The 22825-nt window shown below is 48.1% G+C and overlaps 2 protein-coding genes across 2 annotated transcripts in view; both read right to left on the reverse strand.

The window, feature by feature from the left end:
* Nucleotides 1-22825, reverse strand: part of LOC140119889 (uncharacterized) — a 27273-nt gene continuing 4448 nt past the window's right edge. The window contains exon 2 of the mRNA XM_072139324.1: nucleotides 1-1407. Within this exon, the coding sequence (XP_071995425.1) occupies nucleotides 46-693 (648 nt within the window). The 5' untranslated portion in view covers nucleotides 694-1407 and the 3' untranslated portion in view covers nucleotides 1-45. The remainder of the gene's footprint in view (nucleotides 1408-22825) is intronic.
* LOC140116863 (uncharacterized) overlaps nucleotides 14118-22825 on the reverse strand; it is a 14249-nt gene continuing 5541 nt past the window's right edge. The window contains exons 2-3 of the mRNA XM_072133299.1: nucleotides 17488-17514; nucleotides 14118-15672 (exon numbers count right to left, since the gene is read on the reverse strand). Coding sequence (XP_071989400.1) covers nucleotides 14543-15672; nucleotides 17488-17514 — 1157 coding nt within the window. The 3' untranslated portion in view covers nucleotides 14118-14542. The remainder of the gene's footprint in view (nucleotides 15673-17487; nucleotides 17515-22825) is intronic.

A 22825-nucleotide genomic window follows, 5' to 3' on the forward strand; every position in this document is an offset into this window, starting at 1 on the left:
CCACCCACTGCTGCTGGAGAAGGTAAGTAGCCTCATTACATCCATCTATAGAGGATTCACAGGAACCTCAGCTCCACCTACCTGATGATCCAGTGGGACGTTCTCCTCCGGTTCCTCTTTAACAACATGGAAATATAGAGGACTGGGACATCTCTCTGGATCCTGCGGACAATCTTGGGAATCTTCAGGAATAGGAAATCTCTCCGGTTCCTCTTTAATATCCCGGGAATCTCCAGGACTGGGACATCTCTCTGGTTCCTGTGTAATATCCCAGGAATCTCCAGGACTGGGACATCTCTCTGGTTCCTGTGTAATATCTCGGGAATCTCCAGGACTGGGACATCTCTCTGGTTCCTCTTTAATATCCCGGGAATCTCCAGGACTGGGACATCTCTCTGGTTCCTGTGTAATATCTCGGGAATCTTCAGGACTGGGACATCTCTCTGGTTCCTGTGTAATATCCCGGGAATCTCCAGGACTGGGACATCTCTCTGGATCCTGTGTAATATCTCGGGAATCTCCAGGACGGGGACATCTCTCTGGTTCCTGTGTAATATCTCGGGAATCTCCAGGACTGGGACATCTCTCTGGTTCCTGTGTAATATCTCGGGAATCTCCAGGACTGGGACATCTCTCTAGTGGATTTCTCTGACTGGATCCATCTATAGGAAATATACACAGTGACTGATACATTGTCTATATGTGATGATGAGATGATGGAGGAGGTGACCTCACACCTGCTCTGTCCTCTATAATCAGGAAGGTCTCCTCTTACCTGGTGATGTGAGGGGCTGGTGGTCCTCCATCATGATGTCCTTGTACTGGTCCTTGTGTCCTTCTATATACTCCCACTCCTCCATGGAGAAATAGACAGTGACGTCCTGACACCTTATAGGAACCTGACACCCACAATGACACAGTCATCACCCAGACCCCTCCCTTGTGTTATTGTACAATGTCCCAGCATTCCCGGCAGTGCTCACCTCTCCGCTCAGCAGCTCAGTGATCCTGGAGGTAAGTTCTAGGATCTTCTGCTCATGTATCAGTGAATGAGGTGGAGGCTCGGTGATGGGGCTCTGGGTCCATCCTCCTGACACACGGGGGGTCACACACTCACCAGACGACTTCTTCACTACTGTGTAATCCTGTGTATGGGGAGACACTGATCACTACATAGATCCTAAGAATCCTTCACCTCTCCAGTCATTTCCCGCTGTTATTCCTAGAGATAAGAGCCGTGTCCTGGGAGACTCTCACCTCTCCGGTTATCAAGGAGATCATCTCCAGGGTGAGCTCCAGGATCCTGCCCGCCATCTGCTCTCTGTCCTTCTCCCGGATCCCTGGGGGATCATTGATGGAAAGGATCATCTTTAGGAGAAACCTCTGGGAGTCCTGGATCTATAGAACCTGAGGAAACAGGACAAGAACTAAGAGCAAACTCTACAGTCACGGCCATAAGTTTTGAGAATGACACAAATCTTCTCTTGTCACATGATGTGTCCCTCTGGTCTGTCAGATGTTTATCACATACAGAGATACAAGTGCAATCATACTATGGGGAGCAGAAGCTTTTATTGTCAGGTGGGAGGAGTTACTGCAGCGAGTCAGTATCTGCAGGACCTCTCCTTCTTCTCCAGGACCTCTGCAATTCTCCCTGGCAGCTCTCACTCACCTTCTGGACCAAATCCTGACCGGTCTTTGTTTGTCCTCCGTCTCCTGATGATTGACCACAAGTTCTCAATGGGATAAGATCCGGGGAGTCTCCAGGCCATGGACCCAGAATCTCTGTGTTCTGTTCCCTGCACCATTTAGTTTCCCCCTTTGCTTTATGGCCGGTGCTCCATCATGCTGGAGGAGGCTCTGCTCATCACCATCTGCTCCTGGAGGGTTGGGAGAAGCGGCTCCTGGAGGACATTCTGCTCCATTCTTTATCCATGGAGGTGTTTTTAGGCGATTCCCTTGGCTGAGAAGCCGCCCCCTCCCCCCCCCCCACATGAATGGCTGCAGGAGCTTTACAGGTGCAGGAGACAGGACTGGGGGCATCGCTCACCTTGTCTTCTCCCAACAATCGGAAAGGGGATTCATCAGAGACAATGGCTTTCCCCCAGTCCTCAGCGTCCACTCCCTGCACCTCCTGCAGAATATCCGTCTGTCCCCCAGTCCTCAGCGTCCACTCCCTGCACCTCCTGCAGAATATCCGTCTGTCCCCCAGTCCTCAGCGTCCACTCCCTGCACCTCCTGCAGAATATCCGTCTGTCCCCCAGTCCTCAGCGTCCACTCCCTGCACCTCCTGCAGAATATCCGTCTGTCCCCCAATCCTCAGCGTCCACTCCCTGCACCTCCTGCAGAATATCCGTCTGTCCCCCAGTCCTCAGCGTCCACTCCCTGCACCTCCTGCAGAATATCCCTCTGTCCCCCCAGTCCTCAGCGTCCACTCCCTGCACCTCCTGCAGAATATTCGTCTGTCCCCCAGTCCTCAGCGTCCACTCCCTGCACCTCCTGCAGAATATCCGTCTGTCCCTGATGGTTCCTGGAGAGAAGCGGCTTCTGTGCTGCCCTCCTGGACACCAGGCCTTGCTCCAGGAGTCTCCGCAGTGTCACAGTGCGTGCAGATGCCTCACACCTGCTGCTGCCATTCCTGAGCTCTGCGATGCTGGGAGCCCCATCCCCAAGCTGAGACACTTGTAAGAGACGCTCCTGGCGCTCGCTGGTCCTTCTTGGGCTCCTGGAGCCTTTTTGGTAACAATGGGACCTCTATCCTTGGATTCCTTGATGATGCGATAGATTGGTGACTGAGGTGCAATCTTTCTCGCTGCGATACTCTTCCCTGTTCGGCCAGTTTTGTGCAGTGCAATGATGACTGCACGTGTTTCTTTAGAGATAACCATGGGTAACAGAAGAGAAACAATGATGCCAAGCACCAGCCTCCTTGTAAAGTGTCCAGGGGTGGGATTGTTAGTTAATCCTGACAGAATATGCAAATTACCATTATAACACCTATGTAACAATTTACATTTGTATCATTCTCACAATTTATGGCCATGACTGTACAGAAACCTCCAGATACTGGAGCGGACATGGAGGAGACTGTGTGTGTGCTCCTGGAGCATGCTGGGAGTTGTAGTCCCTCCATATAGTGTGTGTGCTCCTGGAGCATGCTGGGAGTTGTAGTCCCTCCATATAGTGTGTGTGCTCCTGGAGCATGCTGGGAGTTGTAGTCCCTCCATATAGTGTGTGTGCTCCTGGAGCATGCTGGGAGTTGTAGTCCCTCCATATAGTGTGTGTGCTCCTGGAGCATGCTGGGAGTTGTAGTCCCTCCATATAGTGTGTGTGCTCCTGGAGCATGCTGGGAGTTGTAGTCCCTCCATATAGTGTGTGAGCTCCTGGAGCATGCTGGGAGTTGTAGTCCCTCCATATAGTGTGTGAGCTCCTGGAGCATGCTGGGAGTTGTAGTCCCTCCATATAGTGTGTGAGCTCCTGGAGCATGCTGGGAGTTGTAGTCCCTCCATATAGTGTGTGTGCTCCTGGAGCATGCTGGGAGTTGTAGTCCCTCCATATAGTGTGTGTGCTCCTGGAGCATGCTGGGAGTTGTAGTCCCTCCATATAGTGTGTGAGCTCCTGGAGCATGCTGGGAGTTGTAGTCCCTCCATATAGTGTGTGAGCTCCTGGAGCATGCTGGGAGTTGTAGTCCCTATATATAGTGTGTGTGCTCCTGGAGCATGCTGGGAGTTGTAGTCCCTCCATATAGTGTGTGTGCTCCTGGAGCATGCTGGGAGTTGTAGTCCCTCCATATAGCGTGTGTGCTCTGGGAGCATGCTGGGAGTTGTAGTCCCTCCATATAGCGTGTGTGCTCCTGGAGCATGCTGGGAGGTGTAGTCCCTCCATATAGTGTGTGTGTGTGCTCCTGGAGCATGCTGGGAGTTGTGGTCCCTCCATATAGTGTGCGCTCCTGGAGCATGCTGGGAGTTGTAGTCCCTCCATATATTGTGTGAGCTCCTGGAGCATGCTGGGAGTTGTAGTCCCTCCATATAGTGTGTGAGCTCCTGGAGCATGCTGGGAGTTGTAGTCCCTCCATATACTGTGTGAGCTCCTGGAGCATGCTGGGAGTTATAGTCCCTCCATATAGTGTGTGTGCTCCTGGAGCATGCTGGGAGTTGTAGTCCCTCCATATAGTGTGTGTACTCCTGGAGCATGCTGGGAGCTGTAGTCCCTCCATATAGCGTGTGTGCTCCTGGAGCATGCTGGGAGTTGTAGTCCCTCCATATAGTGTGTGCGCTCCTGGAGCATGCTGGGAGTTGTAGTCCCTCCATATAGTGTGTGCGCTCCTGGAGCATGCTGGGAGTTGTAGTCCCTCCATATAGTGTGTGTGTGCTCCTGGAGCATGCTGGGAGTTGTAGTCCCTCCATATGGTGTGTGTGCTCCTGGAGCATGCTGGGAGTTGTAGTCCCTCCATATAGTATGTGTGCTCCTGGAGCATGCTGGGAGTTGTAGTCCCTCCATATAGTGTGCTCCTGGAGCGTGCTGGGAGTTGTAGTCCCTCCATATAGTGTGTGTGCTCCTGGAGCATGCTGGGAGTTGTAGTCCCTCCATATAGTGTGTGTGCTCCTGGAGCATGCTGGGAGTTGTAGTCCCTCCATATAGTATGTGTGCTCCTGGAGCATGCTGGGAGTTGTAGTCCCTCCTCTGGTCACTTACCTCTTCTCTCCTCAGTGCAGGACACTCTCTACCTCACACAGGTCCTTCTGCTCACTATCCACTAGTCATGTGACCCTGGGAGTGTGATGTCACCGAGGGGCGGGGCTCCTGCTCACTATCCACTAGTCATGTGACCCGGGAGTGTGATGTCACTGAGGGGGCAGGGTGTACATGTATAGAGGAGAAGTGGTGGAGGAAGGACCTGTGATGATGTTACAGATCATGTGATCAGTGTGGGCGGGGCTTGGTTATGAGGGGGAGGGCGCTAGTGATGCTTAGTCTATCATGAGGAGATGAAGAGGAGGGAGACCTGGGTGACGTCTTGCGCTGCAGATATAAAAGGGATTGGCCACTTTTCAATAAGTGTCTTCCATTAGACAGGTCTCTGTCCCTGTTCTCCTCACAACTTCCTTCTCCCTCCCCTTCTGTCCTCTGTCATGGCGGCCTCCAGGTTCTTTTTACTCTCTCAGTCACTGACAGACAGAGGGAGAGGAGAGGGAGCAGGGAATATTATTAAGGCAGTGAAGGCACATGGCCAATTTATGTGTAAAACAAAAAGGTGGTCAACCCCTTTAAGCATTTTAGACGCTTGTGGAAAGGGCGTGCCTTAGGGATAAGGGGTGTGGTTAGTGAGGAAAAGTCCATGCGCTAAAAATTAATTATTATGAGGCAGCAACTAATAGGAAGAGCAAAGAACAAGTCTCCATCTACCACTGCACCAGACACAGCATCAGCATCAGGCACAGCATCAGATCAGGGCCGCATCAGTCACGAGGCAAGATAAAAATCTCGCCTCAGGCGGCAGAATGCAGAGCCTTTTGGGGAGCAGCATTTTGCTACTACGTGGACGATTCGGGCGCTTGTTGCCAGGTAAATAAATCTATTTACCTGGTGGGTTTCGATTCAACTGCCAAAATGTAGGTGTGGAATAGAGGCAGTCTACTGCAGGAGGGAAGCATTTTAATTTTCGCCTCATTCAGCAAATGTGCTAGAATTGGCCATGCACATGGGGGAAGATTAATCAGAAGTGTCAGAGAGCAGAACTGTCCTCATGGCAACCAATCAGAGCTCAGCTTTCAGAAGTTTACAAAATGAGAGCTGAGCTATGATTGGTTGCCATCAGCAACTGCTGTCAAGCTCCAGGGGTAATGGACTGCTGCGGACGATGACGTAAGCCGACACCTGGGAGCAGAGTCTAAACGGTACCCAGTTTTCACCAGAACCCGCCACAAAGCAGGTTGGGCTTGCTGCAGCATGGTACCACCAGGTAGCTCCACAGGCGCGACTTTGTCCGTGGTGGCGGCCAGGGTGAGGTACAGACTCACGAGGCAGAACTGTGGTCGGAGACAGGCAGCACAGGAGTGTCAGAGGCAGAGCAGAAGGTCAGAGCAGGTAGCAAAGGAGTGTAGTGAGGGACGGAACCGGGGTCACAACGGGAATTCTCAACACAAGGCATATGCAAGAGGCTGGCTATTTATCTGATTAGCTGGTGACCAGTGGCAATTAGCGGAGCCATCGTTGGAACGTGGCCAGGTGAGTAGCTTGGCGGAGGTGCTGGGGAACGGAGAAGGGTACGGGTGACAACTACAACAGTTCTGCTTTCAGACACTTTTGATTAATCTTCCCCGTGTGCAGGGCCTATTCTCTATACATAAAATTTTACAAACAACCACCTACAAAAATTTCCAGACGATCAGGTGATTGTTGGCTGCATCTGCAACAGCAATGAAAAGGAATATAGGGACGTTTGTGGACTGAAGTGGCAGCAATTCCTGCAGTTTGACGTCGACAACTCCGGATGAATGTGCTGGTACGTTATCGTGGTGAAATAGCACCTTCTTTTTCGACAAATGCGTCCATGTCTCCTTCAATTTTTTATCGAAGCCGTCCAATAACTCACTGTAGTATTGTCTTCCTTTTTTCGTAAAAATCCATGAGGATGACGCTGTTCGCATCTCAAAAAATCATCACCATGACCTTTCCGGCCAATGGGACCGTCCTCACCTTCTTTAGAGCAGATTTACCAGGAGAAATCAATTGTTAACAGCCGCATCCGCTTGTTGTCCACCGCGAGCAATCGCGGCAGCCATCGGGCCAACAATTATTTCATCGCCAACTTATGATGTAAAATATTAATTGTCGTTCCGGTCGATGTACCTACGGCCTCTGCTACTTCATGCACTTTCGTTGATCGATCAGCAATTTTAATATTATGGACTTTTTGAATGATTTCCTCGGTAACCACGTCTGCCAGGCGTCCTGGTAGCTCCTCATCAAAAACGGATGTTCGCCCAGGTTTAAATTCATTGAACCAATATCTAACTGTGGTCATAGATGGCGGAGTGTCCCCATAAACAGCATCCAACTTTGCTTTTATGTTCTAGCATTTTTTCCCATCCAAAGAAAAAAAAGCGAATTACTGAACGATACTGCTCTTATTCCATCTAAGCGAAAATCACAAAACACGTCTTACTCAGAGGGCTGCCAAATCCCAACTAACCAATCAATCAGTCTGCAATTTGTTTTGCCGTTGTTTGATAGATGCCAGCTCACGATGATAACACCAACTTTCCTCTGGAACGCCCTCTGTCGTCAAACACGGGTACTTATTGAACACAGCCACACACTTCTCCCACAGCAGAGTACCAGAAGCAGCCGCTATCCCAGTATGAGCTGCCGCACTACAAGATTCTCCTCCTTCCCCCAAAAAAACATTCGGTGCCGACATTTAAATCTCCCCTGTGTGACAAATACTCTCACGCCCCCTCCCCATCTAACTAATAGCGCCAGATTTAAATCAGATATTTTTAGTTAAAGTTTTCTGATTTCACAACACAATAAAGTAAACATTACAATTAGACAAAGTACAGAACATAACATACAAATATCCCAAGCTCAACACCCCCCTTACCACAGACAGTAGGTATATCAGTATTCATACTTACAGGAACAGTTTATAGATCTCAGGGTGGTAACAAAGAACAATACGTCAACCATGTAGTATATTATACCACTTTATATGGCTACAGATCAAATCACTCACTGCACAAGTGCCAACATCTGATAAGAAAGAGAGCCTCTCGGATCCATAAGTGCCTTACTAGGCAAATTTGGTGCCTCCAACCATCGGCCCCACAGCTTCTCAAATTTCTTAGGGCATTTCCTTTTCAGATAAACTCCCCATTCCAATCTTATGTTATTTACTTTATTAATAAATTCCTGGATGGTGGGAGGAGATCCCTGTATCCGTTTTGTATCGATATATCCTCCCATTGCTCATCAGATATGGGCTTCACATCTTCACATTGATAATGGGTGACCCTTAAGGTATTCTTCCAAAAGGTGCCTATATATTCCTGAAAATAGTCCACGGGCATTACCCCCAGACACTGCAAATTTAAAGACAAACATTTGCAATATTTGAATCGGGCCCACCCGTACTGACTTCTCGTATACGTGTCTTAACTTTAAGAATCTATGAAATTGCGAATGTGGTAAATCAAATTCCTCCTTCAGTTTTTCAAAGTCAGAAAATATATTCCTTTGTCTTACCAGGGCAAGAAACCCTCTAATTGAACATCCCAGGAAGCTTTGGATTGTGCCATATAAAAAATATACACTATGTCATTCCAATCCCAGCATTGTTTTCATTTTGGACCACACTTTAGTTATCAAATTTAATGTCGGACTCCTCCCTGCAGTTCTAGTATCTTTGACTCCCGCCTCAATTGCTTCTATAGGGGGCTGCATACCCATCATTCCTATTACAATGCACCCCCCAGGGCCCACCTGTGTGGACTGCTCTGCCTACCCTTTGAGTAGATCCATGGATTTGCAATCGCCAAACCCCCCTCAGTTTTGGCCTGCTGCAGTGTTTCAATTTTAATGCGTGGGTGCCCTTTTTTTCTCATTTCTCGGAATAAACCTTGCATTCTATAAAATAGTCTTATGTGTAACCAGATTGGGGGGTTATGGAGAACATACAGCAGTTGGGGCATAAGCACCAGTTACCTCTCCCTACCATAGAGAGTGGCAGTCCACACCAGACATTTACCTTCTCTTTAACAGTATTGAGCAGCGGGAGGGGGTTTTCCTCCACATAATTGTGAGCCCCAGCCGAGACCAGTATGCCTAGATACTTAAATTTCATCACAACTCGTAGTGGTGTTTTGTGTGCAGGCAAATCGGCCGGCAATGGTCTTAGAGGCAGGCTGGACTGGTTCCAGATAACTCTGAGACCAGATCTGTCCCTAAATTCCCTAATTAATTGTATAACTGAGGCTATAGAGTTGTTAACATCACCTAGATACAGCAGGGCGTCATCAGCGTATAAAGATATACGCTCCTCCGTTGAGCCCAGGGGAAATCCCTGGATCTCCCCGAAGGACCGTGCTAAACATGCCAGTGGCTCCATATCAATTGCGAAGAGGAGGGAAGATGGGGGACATCCCTGCCGTGTGCCCTTTCCCATCGAGAACACCCCTGTCCGTCCCCCATTCACCCTAGGTCTAGAACAGAGCTGTGAATAAAGAAGCCGCGACCAAGTTATAAAAGTCATACGAAGACGTCAGTGGAGCAAGAGGTTGAGAGCTGAGAAAAGTGGTTCAAGATGTCAGGTTTCAGGAGGTAGACATGGAAGGAGTTCGGGATGTGCTTAGCGGGAGGAAGACGGAGTTTATACACCACAGGATTTATGCGCTTCACCACCTCGAAAGGACCCAGAATACATGGTCCAAGCTTGTAGCTAGGAATATTCAGCCAGACATATCGGGATGATAGCCACACCTTGTCAACTGGAGAGAAGACTAGAGAAGACTTACATTTACATCGGCCTGGGACTTGGTGTGGGCAGAGGCCCGAAGCAGAGACCGATGAGTCTGTTCCCAGATTGATTTGAGGTCCTGCACCAACTCTTCTACCGCAGGGACATCCGAGGGATCGGACAGAGGAAGAGGTGGGCGTGGAATTCGTCCATAGGCAACAAAGAAAGGAGCTGCCCCACCAGACTCAGAGTCCAGGGAGTGATAGGAAACTCTGCCCATGGCAACAGATTGGACCAGTCATCCTGACGTGCAGAGACAAAATGGCGGAGACAACAGCCCAAAGTTTGGTTCACCCTTTCCACTTGACCATTCGCCTGCGGGTGATAAGCGGAAGAAAAGTCCAGATTCACTTGCAGCTGAATGCACAAGGACCTCCAGAACTTAGAAACAAACTGAACCCCTCGATCAGAAACGATGTGCTGAGGAAGTCCATGAAGCCGGAAGATATGATGAAAGTACAAACTGGCAAGGTGAGGAGCAGACGGAAGACCTTCAAAGGGAACAAAATGGGATATCTTGGAAAACCGGTCAGGCATCACCCAGATGACGGTATTACCTAGAGGTATCGGTAACGGCAGCAGCAGACCAGCTGGTTTATGGTGAAATGGCTTATTATCGGCACAGGAAGTGAAAAAACCACAAAATCCGAACATCTTTGACCAGGTCAGGCCACCAGTAGAAATGGGAAATGAGGGCCACAGAGCGTTGCACCTTGGGGTACCCACACGTGAACAATGTCCCCATGTCAATATCCTCTTTCGCAGTGCAGGTCGGACATACGTCTTGCCTGGGGGAAGCTGCCAAAGATCCACCGGAGCAGCAAAAACAAGTTTTTCAAAAGAAATTATATGCCGAGGGGCCAGTTCCTCTCCAATGACATCAGAGGCACGTCAAAGGGCATCAGCCTTGATATTCTTCTCAGCAGGAAGGAAATGGATCAGAAGGTTGAAACGTGAAAAGAAGAGTGACCAACGGGCTTGCCTAGGGTTGAGACATTGGGCTGTCTGGAGATATAGGAGATTCTTAAGATTTGTATATACGCAGACTGGATGGTGAGCTCCCTCCAGAGCATAATGCCACTCTTCCAGGGCAAGATGGCCAGAAGTTCTCTATCTCCTATGGAGTAATTCCTCTCTGCGGAGGAAAATGTCTTAGAGAAAAAGCTGCAAGAGAGAGTTCGGCCTTTAGGGCCTTTCTGGGTGTGCGCCGCCTCTGCTCCTACAGAGGACGCATCAACTTCCAAATTAAAGGGCTTCTCTGTATCAGGCATAGTGAGAACTGGGGTTGAGGTAAAGGCGGATTTCAACTTCGAAAAGTCACCGAAGACCAAAGATGGGGATTGGCACCCTTCTTGGTGAGCGCCACAATGGGAGATACAAGAGCGGAGAAGTTCGTGATAAACTGACGGTAATAGTTTGCAAAACCCAGGAATCTCTGAATTGCTCAAAGACCTTCTGGACGCGGCCATTGAAGAAACGTAGGATCCTCCGCTGGTGAAATTGACATTTTTTGAGTTTGGCGTAGAGGTGATTGGTCCTGAGGCGACTAAGAACTTGCCGTGCATGAAACTGGTGGGACTCTAGATCGAGGAGAACACCAGAATGTCACCAAGATAAACCACGGCACGTTTTATAGCAGATCGAAGAGAGCGTTCACAAATTCTTGAAATATAGCTGGTGCATTGCACAATCCGAACGGCTTTACCAAATACTCAAAATGTCCATCACGAGTTTTAAAGGCAGTCTTCCATTCATAACTCTTGCAAACCCGGATGAGGTTGTAGGGCCTCAAAGATCCAGGTTGGAGAAGACCTTAGAGCCAGGCAGGAGGTGAAAGAGCTTTATGATGAAAGGCGTGACCTTATTAAGACCTAGATAGTCAATGAATGGATGGAGTGACCCATGCTTCTTGATCACGAAGAAGCCTGTACCAGCTACGTTTATTTACATATAAACCCCCTCTGCAGATTCTCTTGAATATACTCCGACATAGCAGCAGTCTCAGGTACAGAGAGTGGATACACCCAACTCCAGGGAGGAGAAGCACCCAGCAACAGATCAACAGGGCAGTCGTAGGGGCGATGTGGTGGCAAAGTCTCTGCTTGTTTCTTGGAAAAAACATCATAAAAGTCCTGATAACAAGCCCTCTAGAGACTTGGGAACTACGGAGGAGGCCAAGATAGGTACTGGATGAGGCACCACCATGCAGAGAGACTGGCAATCAGGACCACCACGAAGAATCTCCCCCATCTTCCAGTTAAGGACTGGTGTGTGAAGCTGCAACCACGGAAGGCCCAGCAGGAGGGATGAGGTGGAACATGGCAGCACATAGAAGGATAGTCTCTCTTCATGAAGAGCTCCGACTTGCAGCAAAATAGACTCAGTGCTGTACCAGACCAGATTGGTGAGAAATTTACGAGTGCCGGCGCTCGCCCTAGGTGATGGGGACGCGTATGCTCAGAAGCTGGGGTGGGAGCAGGATCGTGGAGAGGTGAGAGAGGCTGGGAGGAGCAGCCACCACGGAGAGAGGCACGGGTTGCAGGAGCACCCATGACAAGGCCATGTAGGTGCTCCCGCTGGAGATGCTCTAAGCGGGATGTGGTGCGCCCTTTCTATTGCAAACAATGGCTTGAGCTTATCTTTCCCAAACTGTTTTGTAAACCAGTCCTCAAGGAACTCCACCAGGTGTTGTCCTTTGACCACCTCTATCAATCGCAAATTGTTCCTCTGTAGACGATTTTCCAGATCATCAGCTTTGGACATTAGGTTATTAATATTATGCACCACTCTGCCCATATCTCTGTGTATTGGAGGTATTTTGTCCTCCAGGGTGCCTACCCAGTCCTCCACCTTGCGGACCTTCTCATTCACTTTCCTCAGATCATGCCTGATATGGCCCATCGCTTCTGCTAGGCTGCCCACTTGTGTGACCAGTGCCTCTATTGCTGCCCCACTCTGGGTAGCAACTTCAAATATATCCTGCAGGTTATGGCTGGGTTCTCAGCGCCTGTTGCAGCCTTCGCTGCCCTGGTGTTCACTGATGGCTGCCTTTTCCTGGGGATAAGGAGAGTGCAGATGCAGCTGAGGGTACTGACCTGGCAGATTTTTCCAGCCTCGTTGCTACAGCTTTAAGTTGTGCTGAGGCCACAGCGCCATGTTGTTTAGCTGGCATACTTTCACTCTCCTCGTCTCCTTTGCTTTTCTGCCGACTCAACGTAACGCCGGCTGGTGCCTGCTGATACCGGTAGGTTATTGGGCCAGTTCTCGCTCGATGGCTGGCTCAGATAGCCCAGGCAGGATAAATGTGCAGGATACTTAGTGCAGAGCTCGGGGAAGACGCGTCTGCTCACAACGCGTGTTAGGCTCCGTCCCGCCCAAATTTTTTTACATAGAGAGAGGGGTGTATACTGCTAAAACTATATGGTGTCCTATATATTAATACGATGGCCCATTCACATCACAATTAGGTCTTCAGTAACTTCCATCAGTTTTTGTAAATCAAAATCAGAAGTGATCACACACAAAAAACAAAAAATCTTTTTTAAAAGCCCAAAAAACATTTCTAAGAAAAGGCCACCATCCAGGTCTCCGCATACCGTCTCACTCCTCCAACACTTTAGATATACTTGACATCTCATACTCCATAGGACAGATTTGTTGGCCTCCCAAAGTGTCAGAGGAGGGATCTCACTAACAAAGTTCTCTATCATCTTTACCAGGTATATGAATGAAGGGGAGGTTGGGGACAATAATGGACATAGAAACCAGGGCCTGGTCAGAGATGGTTTTATGACCTCTATGCAGCGCTGGAGATGGAATGGAGATGTTGTGTGATACAAATAGGTCATCAGTACATTGATAAGTGTTATGTAGAGTTGAATGGAATGAATAGTCTTGGATGGAGGGTTTCTCCAAACATCGCTAAGTGAGGACTCTTGTACTAAGAGAAGGTTTTTGGGAAGAGGAGACCTAGAGGGGCTCGGCGGTAGCAATAGACCACTAGACACAATCCCTCACTACATGAGCGCAATAGTTGGAGATTGGTGGTCACTTGGAGCATACGAGCTATGGTCACAGTGGATTGTGCAAGTTCCCTTTTAGAAAGATGTAACAGCCTCTCTGGTGGTTAGAACCATCAGAATATTTTTCCTCATCGCAATTGTGACGCCTTTAGTGTTAGAGTTGGAGGAACAGGCAAACGAGTTAGAGATAAAGGGGGTCATTTACTAAGGGCCCGATCCGCGTTTTCCCGACGTGTTACCCGAATATTTCCGATTTGCGCCGATTTCCCCTGAATTGGCCCAGGATTTTGGCACACGCGATCGGATTGTGGCGCATCGGCGCTGGCATGCACGCGACGGAAATGGGGGGAGGGGGCGTGGCCGAACGAAAACCTGACGGATTCGGAGAAACCGCCGCATTTAAAAAAAATCTGTCGCGGAGCTTGCACTTACTCAGCCTGGCTCGGTGAACTCCAGCGCGTTCACCTGGTGGTCGGCGGAGAAACTACCTTAATGAATCCCTGCCGGACCCGAATCCAGCTCAGAGAACGCGCTGCTGGATCGCGAATGGACCGTGTAAGTAAATGTGCCCCAAAGAGTCAGGAGAAACATCACTTTTAGATAACATATGTACTGCAGACATCATCAGAGGTCATCCTAAAGAAAGAAAATTCAATACAGATCTGGAAATGTTCATAGTGTAAGAAGTGTTAACATGGCTTCTCTACTGTGTGAGTTCTCCAATGTACAACAAGAGATTTCTTGGTAAAACATTTCCCACATTTAGTACATGAAAATGGCTTCACCTGTGTGAATTATCTGATGTATAACATATGTTTCCTTCATAAAATATTTTCCGCAATCTGGACATAAAAAGTTGAGTTCTCGGATGTCAAAAAAACTCTACTTTGCTGCGGAAACATTTCCAACATTCTGTACATGAAAGTGGCACCTCTCCTGTGCGAGTTCTCGGTTGTTAGGCAAAATATGTTTTTCCCGTAAAATATTTTCTACTTTCTTGCCATCAAACTAATTTCTCTTTTTTGTGAGTTCTCATGTGTTCAACAAGATTTGATTTATAAACAAAACACTTTCCGCATTCAGAACATGAAAATGGTTTCACGCCAGTGTGAGTTCTCTGATGTAAATAAAGACTGTGTTTCTCTCCATAGGATTTATCACATTCAGTACATGAAAATGGCTTCACCCCTGTGTGAATTACCTGATGTTTAACAAGAAAGGATTTCTCTCTAAAACATTTTTCACATTCAGTACATGAAAATAACTTCTCTCCTGTGTGAATTCTCTGATGTGTAATAAGAGTTGATTTCTGGGCAAAAGATTTCCCACATCCGGTACATGAAAATGGCTTCTCTCCTGTGTGAGTTCTCTGATGTGTAACAAGCCTGGATTTCTCTCTAAAACATTTCCCACATTCAGTACATAAAAATGGCTTCTCTCCTGTGTGAGTTCTCTGATGCATAAACAGGCTTGATTCCCTTGTAAAACATTTTCCACATTCAGTACATAAAAATGGTTTCTCTCCTGTGTGAGTTCTCTGATGTATGAAAAGGCTTGATTCCTGGGCAAAACATTTCCCACATTCAGCACATGAAAACGGCTTCTCCCCAGTGTGAGTTCTCTGATGTCTAACAAGATGTGCTTCGTGATTAAAACATTTCCCACATTCAGCACATGAAAATGGCTTCTCTCCTGTGTGATTTCTCTGATGTCTAACAAGCCTGTATTTCTCTCTAAAACATTCCCCACATTCAGTACATAAAAATGGCTTCTCTCCTGTGTGAATTCGCTGATGTATAACAAGATTTGCTTTCCGGTTAAAACATTTTTCACATTCAGTACATACAAATGGCTTCTCTCCTGTGTGAATTCTCTGATGTATAACAAGATTTGCTTTCCGGTTAAAACATTTTTCACATTCAGTACATGGGAATGGCTTCTCTCCTGTGTGACTTCTCTGATGTTGATCAGGATTTGATTTCTGGGTAAAACGGTTCTCATGTTTCAGAGATAAAAACTTCCTCTTATCTCCATGATTTCCTTCTTCTGTGGAAAGATGTGACTGATTATCTTCTACTTCACCACAAGGAGATGAGGGGGGACGTCCATGGGGACCTCTTGTACTTTCCTCTCCTAAAAAATATAGTTAAGAAATCAATATTGGAAGTTTCCTTTTCCCCAGTTACAAGCAGAAGTAAAGCGGCCAGTCAGTAACATACAGTCATCTATGGAGAGAAAGATCATGAATATTAATTACCCTATTGACATATATATATATTATAATGTTAATAATATCCAACCATCAAAGAAATCATGAAATCCTTAGAAATTGGAAACCTCGACTTCCAAGACACTCACTTTCTGATTTTCGGGGACTCTTTGTTTTTATTGTTGTTCATGGTTTACCCCTCCGAGGGTCCAATACTAGATTTTACGGTTTTGGGGTTTCTACAACGTACATGGTGCTCCGGAGGGGGAGAGTCTACTACACAAAATGCAATACTGGACCAAGTTCCCTGCTTTATCCTCTTGACTGTTGGAATTTATTACAATCTACACCATAACACAAGCTCTGGCTTTTAGGCACAGAAGAGGCTGAAAGACGTCTGGAGACTATTGCGCCCTGACAACTGGGAGTATACGCATTACATGCATGCGCATAATATCTGGCCCCGCATTGACTATATGTTACCCTCACACCGAGCATATGAATGGGTGGTGGGTAGAACATGATGTCGACAATAGCGTAAGTACGGAACATCCCAACTTATTCTGGAATTCAGCCAAAATCTCCTTACGAGCAGCATACTCGAGAGAGGAAATACATTGCCAAATTTAAAGGTCGGAACTCCTGCACTACGGAAATAATACAGGCCGCTTACTTGCCAGACTAGCTAAAGGTAACCGTCCCATGTGCAAGCGCTCTGACTCCAATCTGGAAATATAGTCACGGCACCCTCCAAAATAAATACAGAATTCCGACAATACTATCCTGCGCTTTACACAGATAACACTCAGGGATTGGGAGATTCCACTGACTTTCTAGATGGTGTAGAACTGCCGACCTTTACTCAAACCCAGTTAGATGGATTAAATGCTGACATAACCGAAGAATAATCTTATGGTAAAATAAAACAATTATTATTATTATTTTTAATTTCTCCTGCAGTTCAAGGCGGAGCTCATTCTGATACACAGGCACTGAGTTCCTGCCAGCAGCATCATGAGGAGAACTACATGCTACAAACAGATACGGTAAGTTATTTTTGGGGGAGGAAGGCATACTAGATGTATTGTGTTGTGAAATAGCAGAGATGAAGGAGAACTGTGTCATTGTGTGCAATAGGAATCTCATGGATCTAATCATCTCTGATCTGTATCATTTCTCTTTCTATGTGTCACATACTAGTACAATGTTCTAGGTGTCGGCTTACGTCATTGTCTGCGGTGGTCCTGTGGGTCCACGACCCCTGAAGCCTGACAGTAAGATCCGGCCATGTACCCCGCCAGGGTTCCACTACCCAAACTTGCTGATTTTACCACGTTGTGGCCCAGCAGTCCCGGCAGATTGCTATGCAAGGAGGACAGCTTGGACAAGTCACCGCCATGCTGCAGCAGTTGATTGCCACTCAGCAACAGCGTCAGATCCCTGCTACCCCGGTTTGTCTGTCTGCCGCTAAACATAGGCTCCTTGCACATTAAACTTATGCCATCTCAATTTGTCACAGAACGGTGTAAGGTGGCACTCATCATCAGCCTCCTCTCCGGGAGGGCCCTGGCATGGGCTACTCCTCTCTGGGACAGAGATTATCCAGTCACGGCTACTCTCACAGCATTTCTTGCATAATTCCGGTCTGTGTTGGAGGAAACCACACAGGCATCTTCAGCTGAGACAGCACTCCTAAACCTGTGTTAAGGCGACTCATCCGTTGGGGACTATGAACTCACCTGGAACGATGAAGCCCCGACTGCGACCTTTAAAAAGGGACTTTCAAGACAAATTAAAGAAGCACTGTCTGCACGAGATCTGCCGTCACTCTGAGTGGTCTCATCACTCTGGCCACTCGGAGAAGGTCCAATCTGATGCTGTGAACGGAGTTCTCCTATAACTCCCTGGACTCTTTATTGTCTACGGACAAATTCCATGACAACCTCTTCCTCTGTTCCCTCGGATGTTCCTGCGGTAGAAGAGTTGTTGCAAGACCTCAAATCAATCTGGGAACAGACTCATCAGTCTCTACTTCGGGCCTCTGCCCGCACCAAGTCTCAGGCCAATAAGAAACGTAGGTCTCCTCCTGTCCTTTCTCCGGGTGATAAGGTGTGACTTATCATCCAGATACATCCGGCACAAAATCCCTAGCTACAAGCTTGGACCACATTTTCTGGGGCCTTTCGAGGTGGAGAAGCACATAAACCTTGGGGTGTATAAACTCTGTCTTCATCCGACTATGTGCTTCCTGAACTCCTTCCATGTCTCTCTCCTGAAACCGTGTGCCCTAGAGCGTGCGTCGGCGCTGGTAGATTTAGAGGGCCAGCGCTGGCCATTTCCCGGATTTAGATAAAAGCTGGCCACTCCCAACATTCCCCGCCGGATGTTCGTGCTATATGCGAAAGCTAGTTCCCTTGCTGCATTCCTGTGTATTGATCTCCCATTGCGACTCTGGACCTGTTTCTGTTTACGCTCCTCCGCTGCCAGCCCTGACCCTGAACCTTTGCCGCCTTTCTTGACCTCCAGCTTGTCCCCGACCACAAACTTGTCTTCCGACTCTGTACCTCGCCTTGGCTGCCACCAGGGACAAAGTCGCACCTGTGGAACGACCTGGCGCCGTCCTTTTATGCAGCTCTGACAGCTACGCGTGATTGTACACGAAGTAAAGCACATGCACAAGGCACGGAATGTGCATCACCCTGGCTGGGGATATTCCCATGTCACTGTCAGGGGGACAAAACTTTCTGAATTTGTTTGTTTTTGTAAATAGTTTTGGTTTTCTGAAAAAAGCTCAGTTTGATCCAGGGAGTTACTCTAGTGGTTGGGAGATAATCTTTCCCTACATAGGGCGATGTTCGGTCTTTTGCTCAGCCAAATGAATTTCAGCACATTCTGTTGTGTTTCCCCATGACTGAGCTGAAACTGGTGGTGCCGGTCCAACACTGACTGGATGAGGAGGCAGGAGAAGAGGAAGCTGAGGAGGAGGATGAGGTCAGGAGCAACGTCCCGCAATCATCAGTGGTGTCCACCACATTAACCCAGGGGGCAGCTATAGAGATGTAACGTCCCTGATGGTGCTTACTGGTCCACACGTCAGTATCATATCACTGCTACATGCAAATGAGCCTGGAGGCTGATGCCTGAGCCCCTCCTATCTATTTACTATTCACTCCACTTCGCAGACTTATTCCCTACCACACCCCCACACCCCCAGCCACAGAGACAGTGATGTCATCCGGTTTTCTTTTTGCATGTATTGTCAGGAGCCGTATGACGCCATCGCTAAGGTGATATAGATAGAGACTGATCCGACCAACGGGAGAAGGAGACCAGAGACAGATGAGCCGGTGTCTATGTCATCTCCATCTCCTCCACTGGATGTGACCTCTCCCTGCAATGTATAAGGGAAGAATAACCCACAAGATACATGAAAGGCTCTTACCCTCCTCTGTCACTGATGAGGGGATTTCCTCTCCGCTCCTCCTTCCACCACAACTTTCCTGGAAAGATCCAACATGAAGGACATGAGAAAACAAGGAAATGTCTCCAGAGATTCTCTTATATCCAAGTGATGGACAGAAACCTCCAGAACCAGGAACTAAGGGGAATAATCTCCTGCAGGAGGAGACGGGATCCACATTCATCCCAATATTTTACACATCAACATCAATGTTCCGGTTATATTACTGCATAACCCGATGTGACCCGATCCTGAGGTGGAGACTCATGGACACCAGGGACAAGATTATTCACTTCTCCTGCTCTTCTACCATTTATAGTTATGTCCGACCAACATCTCCCCATAGACCCTCCACCCACTGCTGCTGGAGAAGGTAAGTAGCTTCATTACATCCATCTATAGAGTGAATCACAGGAACCTCAGCTCCACCTACCTGATGATCCAGTGGGACATTCTCCTCCGGCTCCTCTTTAATATCTTGGGAATCTCCAGGACTGGGACATCTCTCTGGTTCCTGTGTAATATCTGGGGAATCTCCAGGACTGGGACATCTCTCTGGTTCCTGTGTAATATCTCGGGAATCTCCAGGACTGGGACATCTCTCTGGTTCCTGTGTAATATCCCGGGAATCTCCAGGACTGGGACATCTCTCTGGTTCCTGTGTAATATCCCGGGAATCTCCAGGACTGGGACATCTCTCTGGTTCCCGTGTAATATCTCGGGAATCTCCAGGACTGGGACATCTCTCTGGTGGATTTCTCTGACTGGATCCATCTATTGGAAATATACACAGTGACTGATACATTGTCTATATGTGATGATGAGATGATGGAGGAGGTGACCTCACACCTGCTCTGTCCTCTATAATCAGGAAGGTCTCCTCTTACCTGGTGATGTGAGGGGCTGGTGGTCCTCCATCATGATGTCCTTGTACTGGTCCTTGTGTCCTTCTATATACTCCCACTCCTCCATGGAGAAATAGACAGTGACGTCCTGACACCTTATAGGAACCTGACACCCACAATGACACAGTCATCACCCAGACCCCTCCCTTGTGTTATTGTACAATGTCCCAGCATTCCCGGCAGCGCTCACCTCTCCGCTCAGCAGCTCAGTGATCCTGGAGGTAAGTTCTAGGATCTTCTGCTCATGTATCAGTGAATGAGGTGGAGGCTCGGTGATGGGGCTCTGGGTCCATCCTCCTGACACACGGGGGGTCACACACTCACCAGACGACTTCTTCACTACTGTGTAATCCTGTGTATGGGGAGACACTGATCACTACATAGATCCTAAGAATCCTTCACCTCTCCAGTCATTTCCCGCTGTTATTCCTAGAGATAAGAGCCGTGTCCTGGGAGACTCTCACCTCTCCGGTTATCAAGGAGATCATCTCCAGGGTGAGCTCCAGGATCCTGGCCGCCATCTGCTCTCTGTCCTTCTCCCGGATCCCTGGTGGATCATTGATGGAAAGGATCATCTTTAGGAGAAACCTCTGGGAGTCCTGGATCTATAGAACCTGAGGAAACATGACAAGAACTAAGAGCAAACTCTATATGAAGCAATTGTGTCCATGACATGTGTGATGTGACAGATGGGGATTCTCCAGACACTGGAGGGGAGGTCACTGGACTGAGGGAGGAGTGATGGCGCTGGACTGTGCCGCTCCTCACTAATAGCACATACTGGACCCCACATGGAGGGACCTGGAGCATGCTGGGAGTTGTAGTCCCTCCATATAGTGTGTGTGCTCCTGGAGCATGCTGGGAGTTGTAGTCCCTCCATATAGTGTGTGTGCTCCTGGAGCATGCTGGGAGTTGTAGTCCCTCCATATAGTGTGTGTGCTCCTGGAGCATGCTGGGAGTTGTAGTCCCTCCATATAGCATAGCTCCCAACCGTCCCGATTTTGACGGGACTTTCCCGTTTTTCGTACCCCTGCCCTGCGTCACGGGCAGCTATGATATTGTCACGGATTCTCCCCCCAGGTCCCGCTGTGTCCATAGTAAATACTTTGAAAGCCTGAACTCACAGTACAGAATGGCTTCTACAGACATCGGGAGGGAATCCTTTTCAGAGAAGTGTCGGGCTTAGCGCAGAGCAGGGACCACGTCATCAGCTCAGATCAGCATCTGTCCATATATGGTCACTGCATCTCCTAGGGTTCCCCAGAGCAGACATCAGATCTCTATCTCTCCATATTTGGTCTCCAGGTCTTCCCCAGACACAAGCTCTTTATATAATTAAATTACATAAAGTTTTGGCCAGGCTGAGATTCGAACCTGGGACCTTGTGCACCATAGACAGGAGCCTAACTAACTGAGCTATAAGCCCAGTGATACAGAGCTGGGGATTTCTGGTAAGTAAGACATGTTATCTGCCATTTACACTGTGACACAGACTAATGCACTGATATATAGAGAGGGATCTTCTCAGAGGTTATTATTGTAATTATCAGACTATTATTATTATTATTATTATAAATTTTATTATTATGGAGATGATTATTAATAATGGTAAAAATAATAATAATCATCTCAATAATAATAATAATCTCCATAATAATAATAATCTCCATAATAATAATAATAATCTCCATAATAATAATAATAATCTCCATAATAATAATAATAATAGTCTCAATAATTACAATAATCTGAGAAGATCCCTCCCTATATACCAAGGCAGTATATAGTTCTTAGTTACCAAAATTCTCCACGTGTTAATCACTGAGGTTATAGCTCAGTGGGTTGAGGCACTGTGTTATTATTGTACATGGACACTGCAGGTTCTGGGTTCAAATCCCAATGAGGATAATTTTTTTTTTTTTTTAAATGATGATTTTTTTATTATTTTTAATATGGCTAAAATTTGGGGCATGGCCAGGGAGTGATTGGGGGTGTGGCTTAGGGGGATCGCCGCGTGCCGCCATTTTGTCCCTCTTTCCTTTTCCCAAATGTTGGGAGGTATGATATAGTATGTGCGCTCCTGGAGCATACTGGGAGTTGTAGACCCTCCATATAGTGTGTGTGCTCCTGGAGCATGCTGGGAGTTGTAGTCCCTCCATATAGTGTGCATACCTCCCAACCGTCCCGTTTTGGGCGGGACAGTCCCGTTTTTTAACCCTTGTCCCGCCTGCACGGACCGTTAAGTGAAAGTCCCGGTTTTTTTGCGGTTTCACGGATTTTTCCGTTTTGTCCCGCCCCCGAGTCCCGCCCCCCCGAGTCCCGCCCCCGAGTCCCGCCCCCGAGTCCCGCCCCCGTCCTGCTCAGGATACAGAGAAGCCAGGGGGCGGGGTACAGCGTCCTCCTCCTCTCCAGCTCCCGGGCTGTCTGCTGCAGAGCCGGCACCTCCCCCATCCCCTCCCCTGGGAGGCAGAGCCCTCCCTGTCCTCAGGCTGCCACTTGCAGGCACATGGATGGATGGATGGATGGATGGAGCAGTGCAGAGTGTCATGTTCTCTGCACTGCCCCTGCACAGCAGCCCCAGGGGATCAGCCTCCGTGCAGGCAGGAACTCTCCAGCACTGCTACATCAATGGCTCCCTGCCCCCACCTCCTCCTCCTGCTCCTCACTGAAGTTCGTCTGATGAAGCAGAGCCGAGTGTGTGCAGCTGCTGCA

The sequence above is a fragment of the Engystomops pustulosus genome, chromosome 2 (assembly GCF_040894005.1).
Source record: "Engystomops pustulosus chromosome 2, aEngPut4.maternal, whole genome shotgun sequence".
NCBI classification, from domain to species: domain Eukaryota; kingdom Metazoa; phylum Chordata; class Amphibia; order Anura; family Leptodactylidae; genus Engystomops; species Engystomops pustulosus.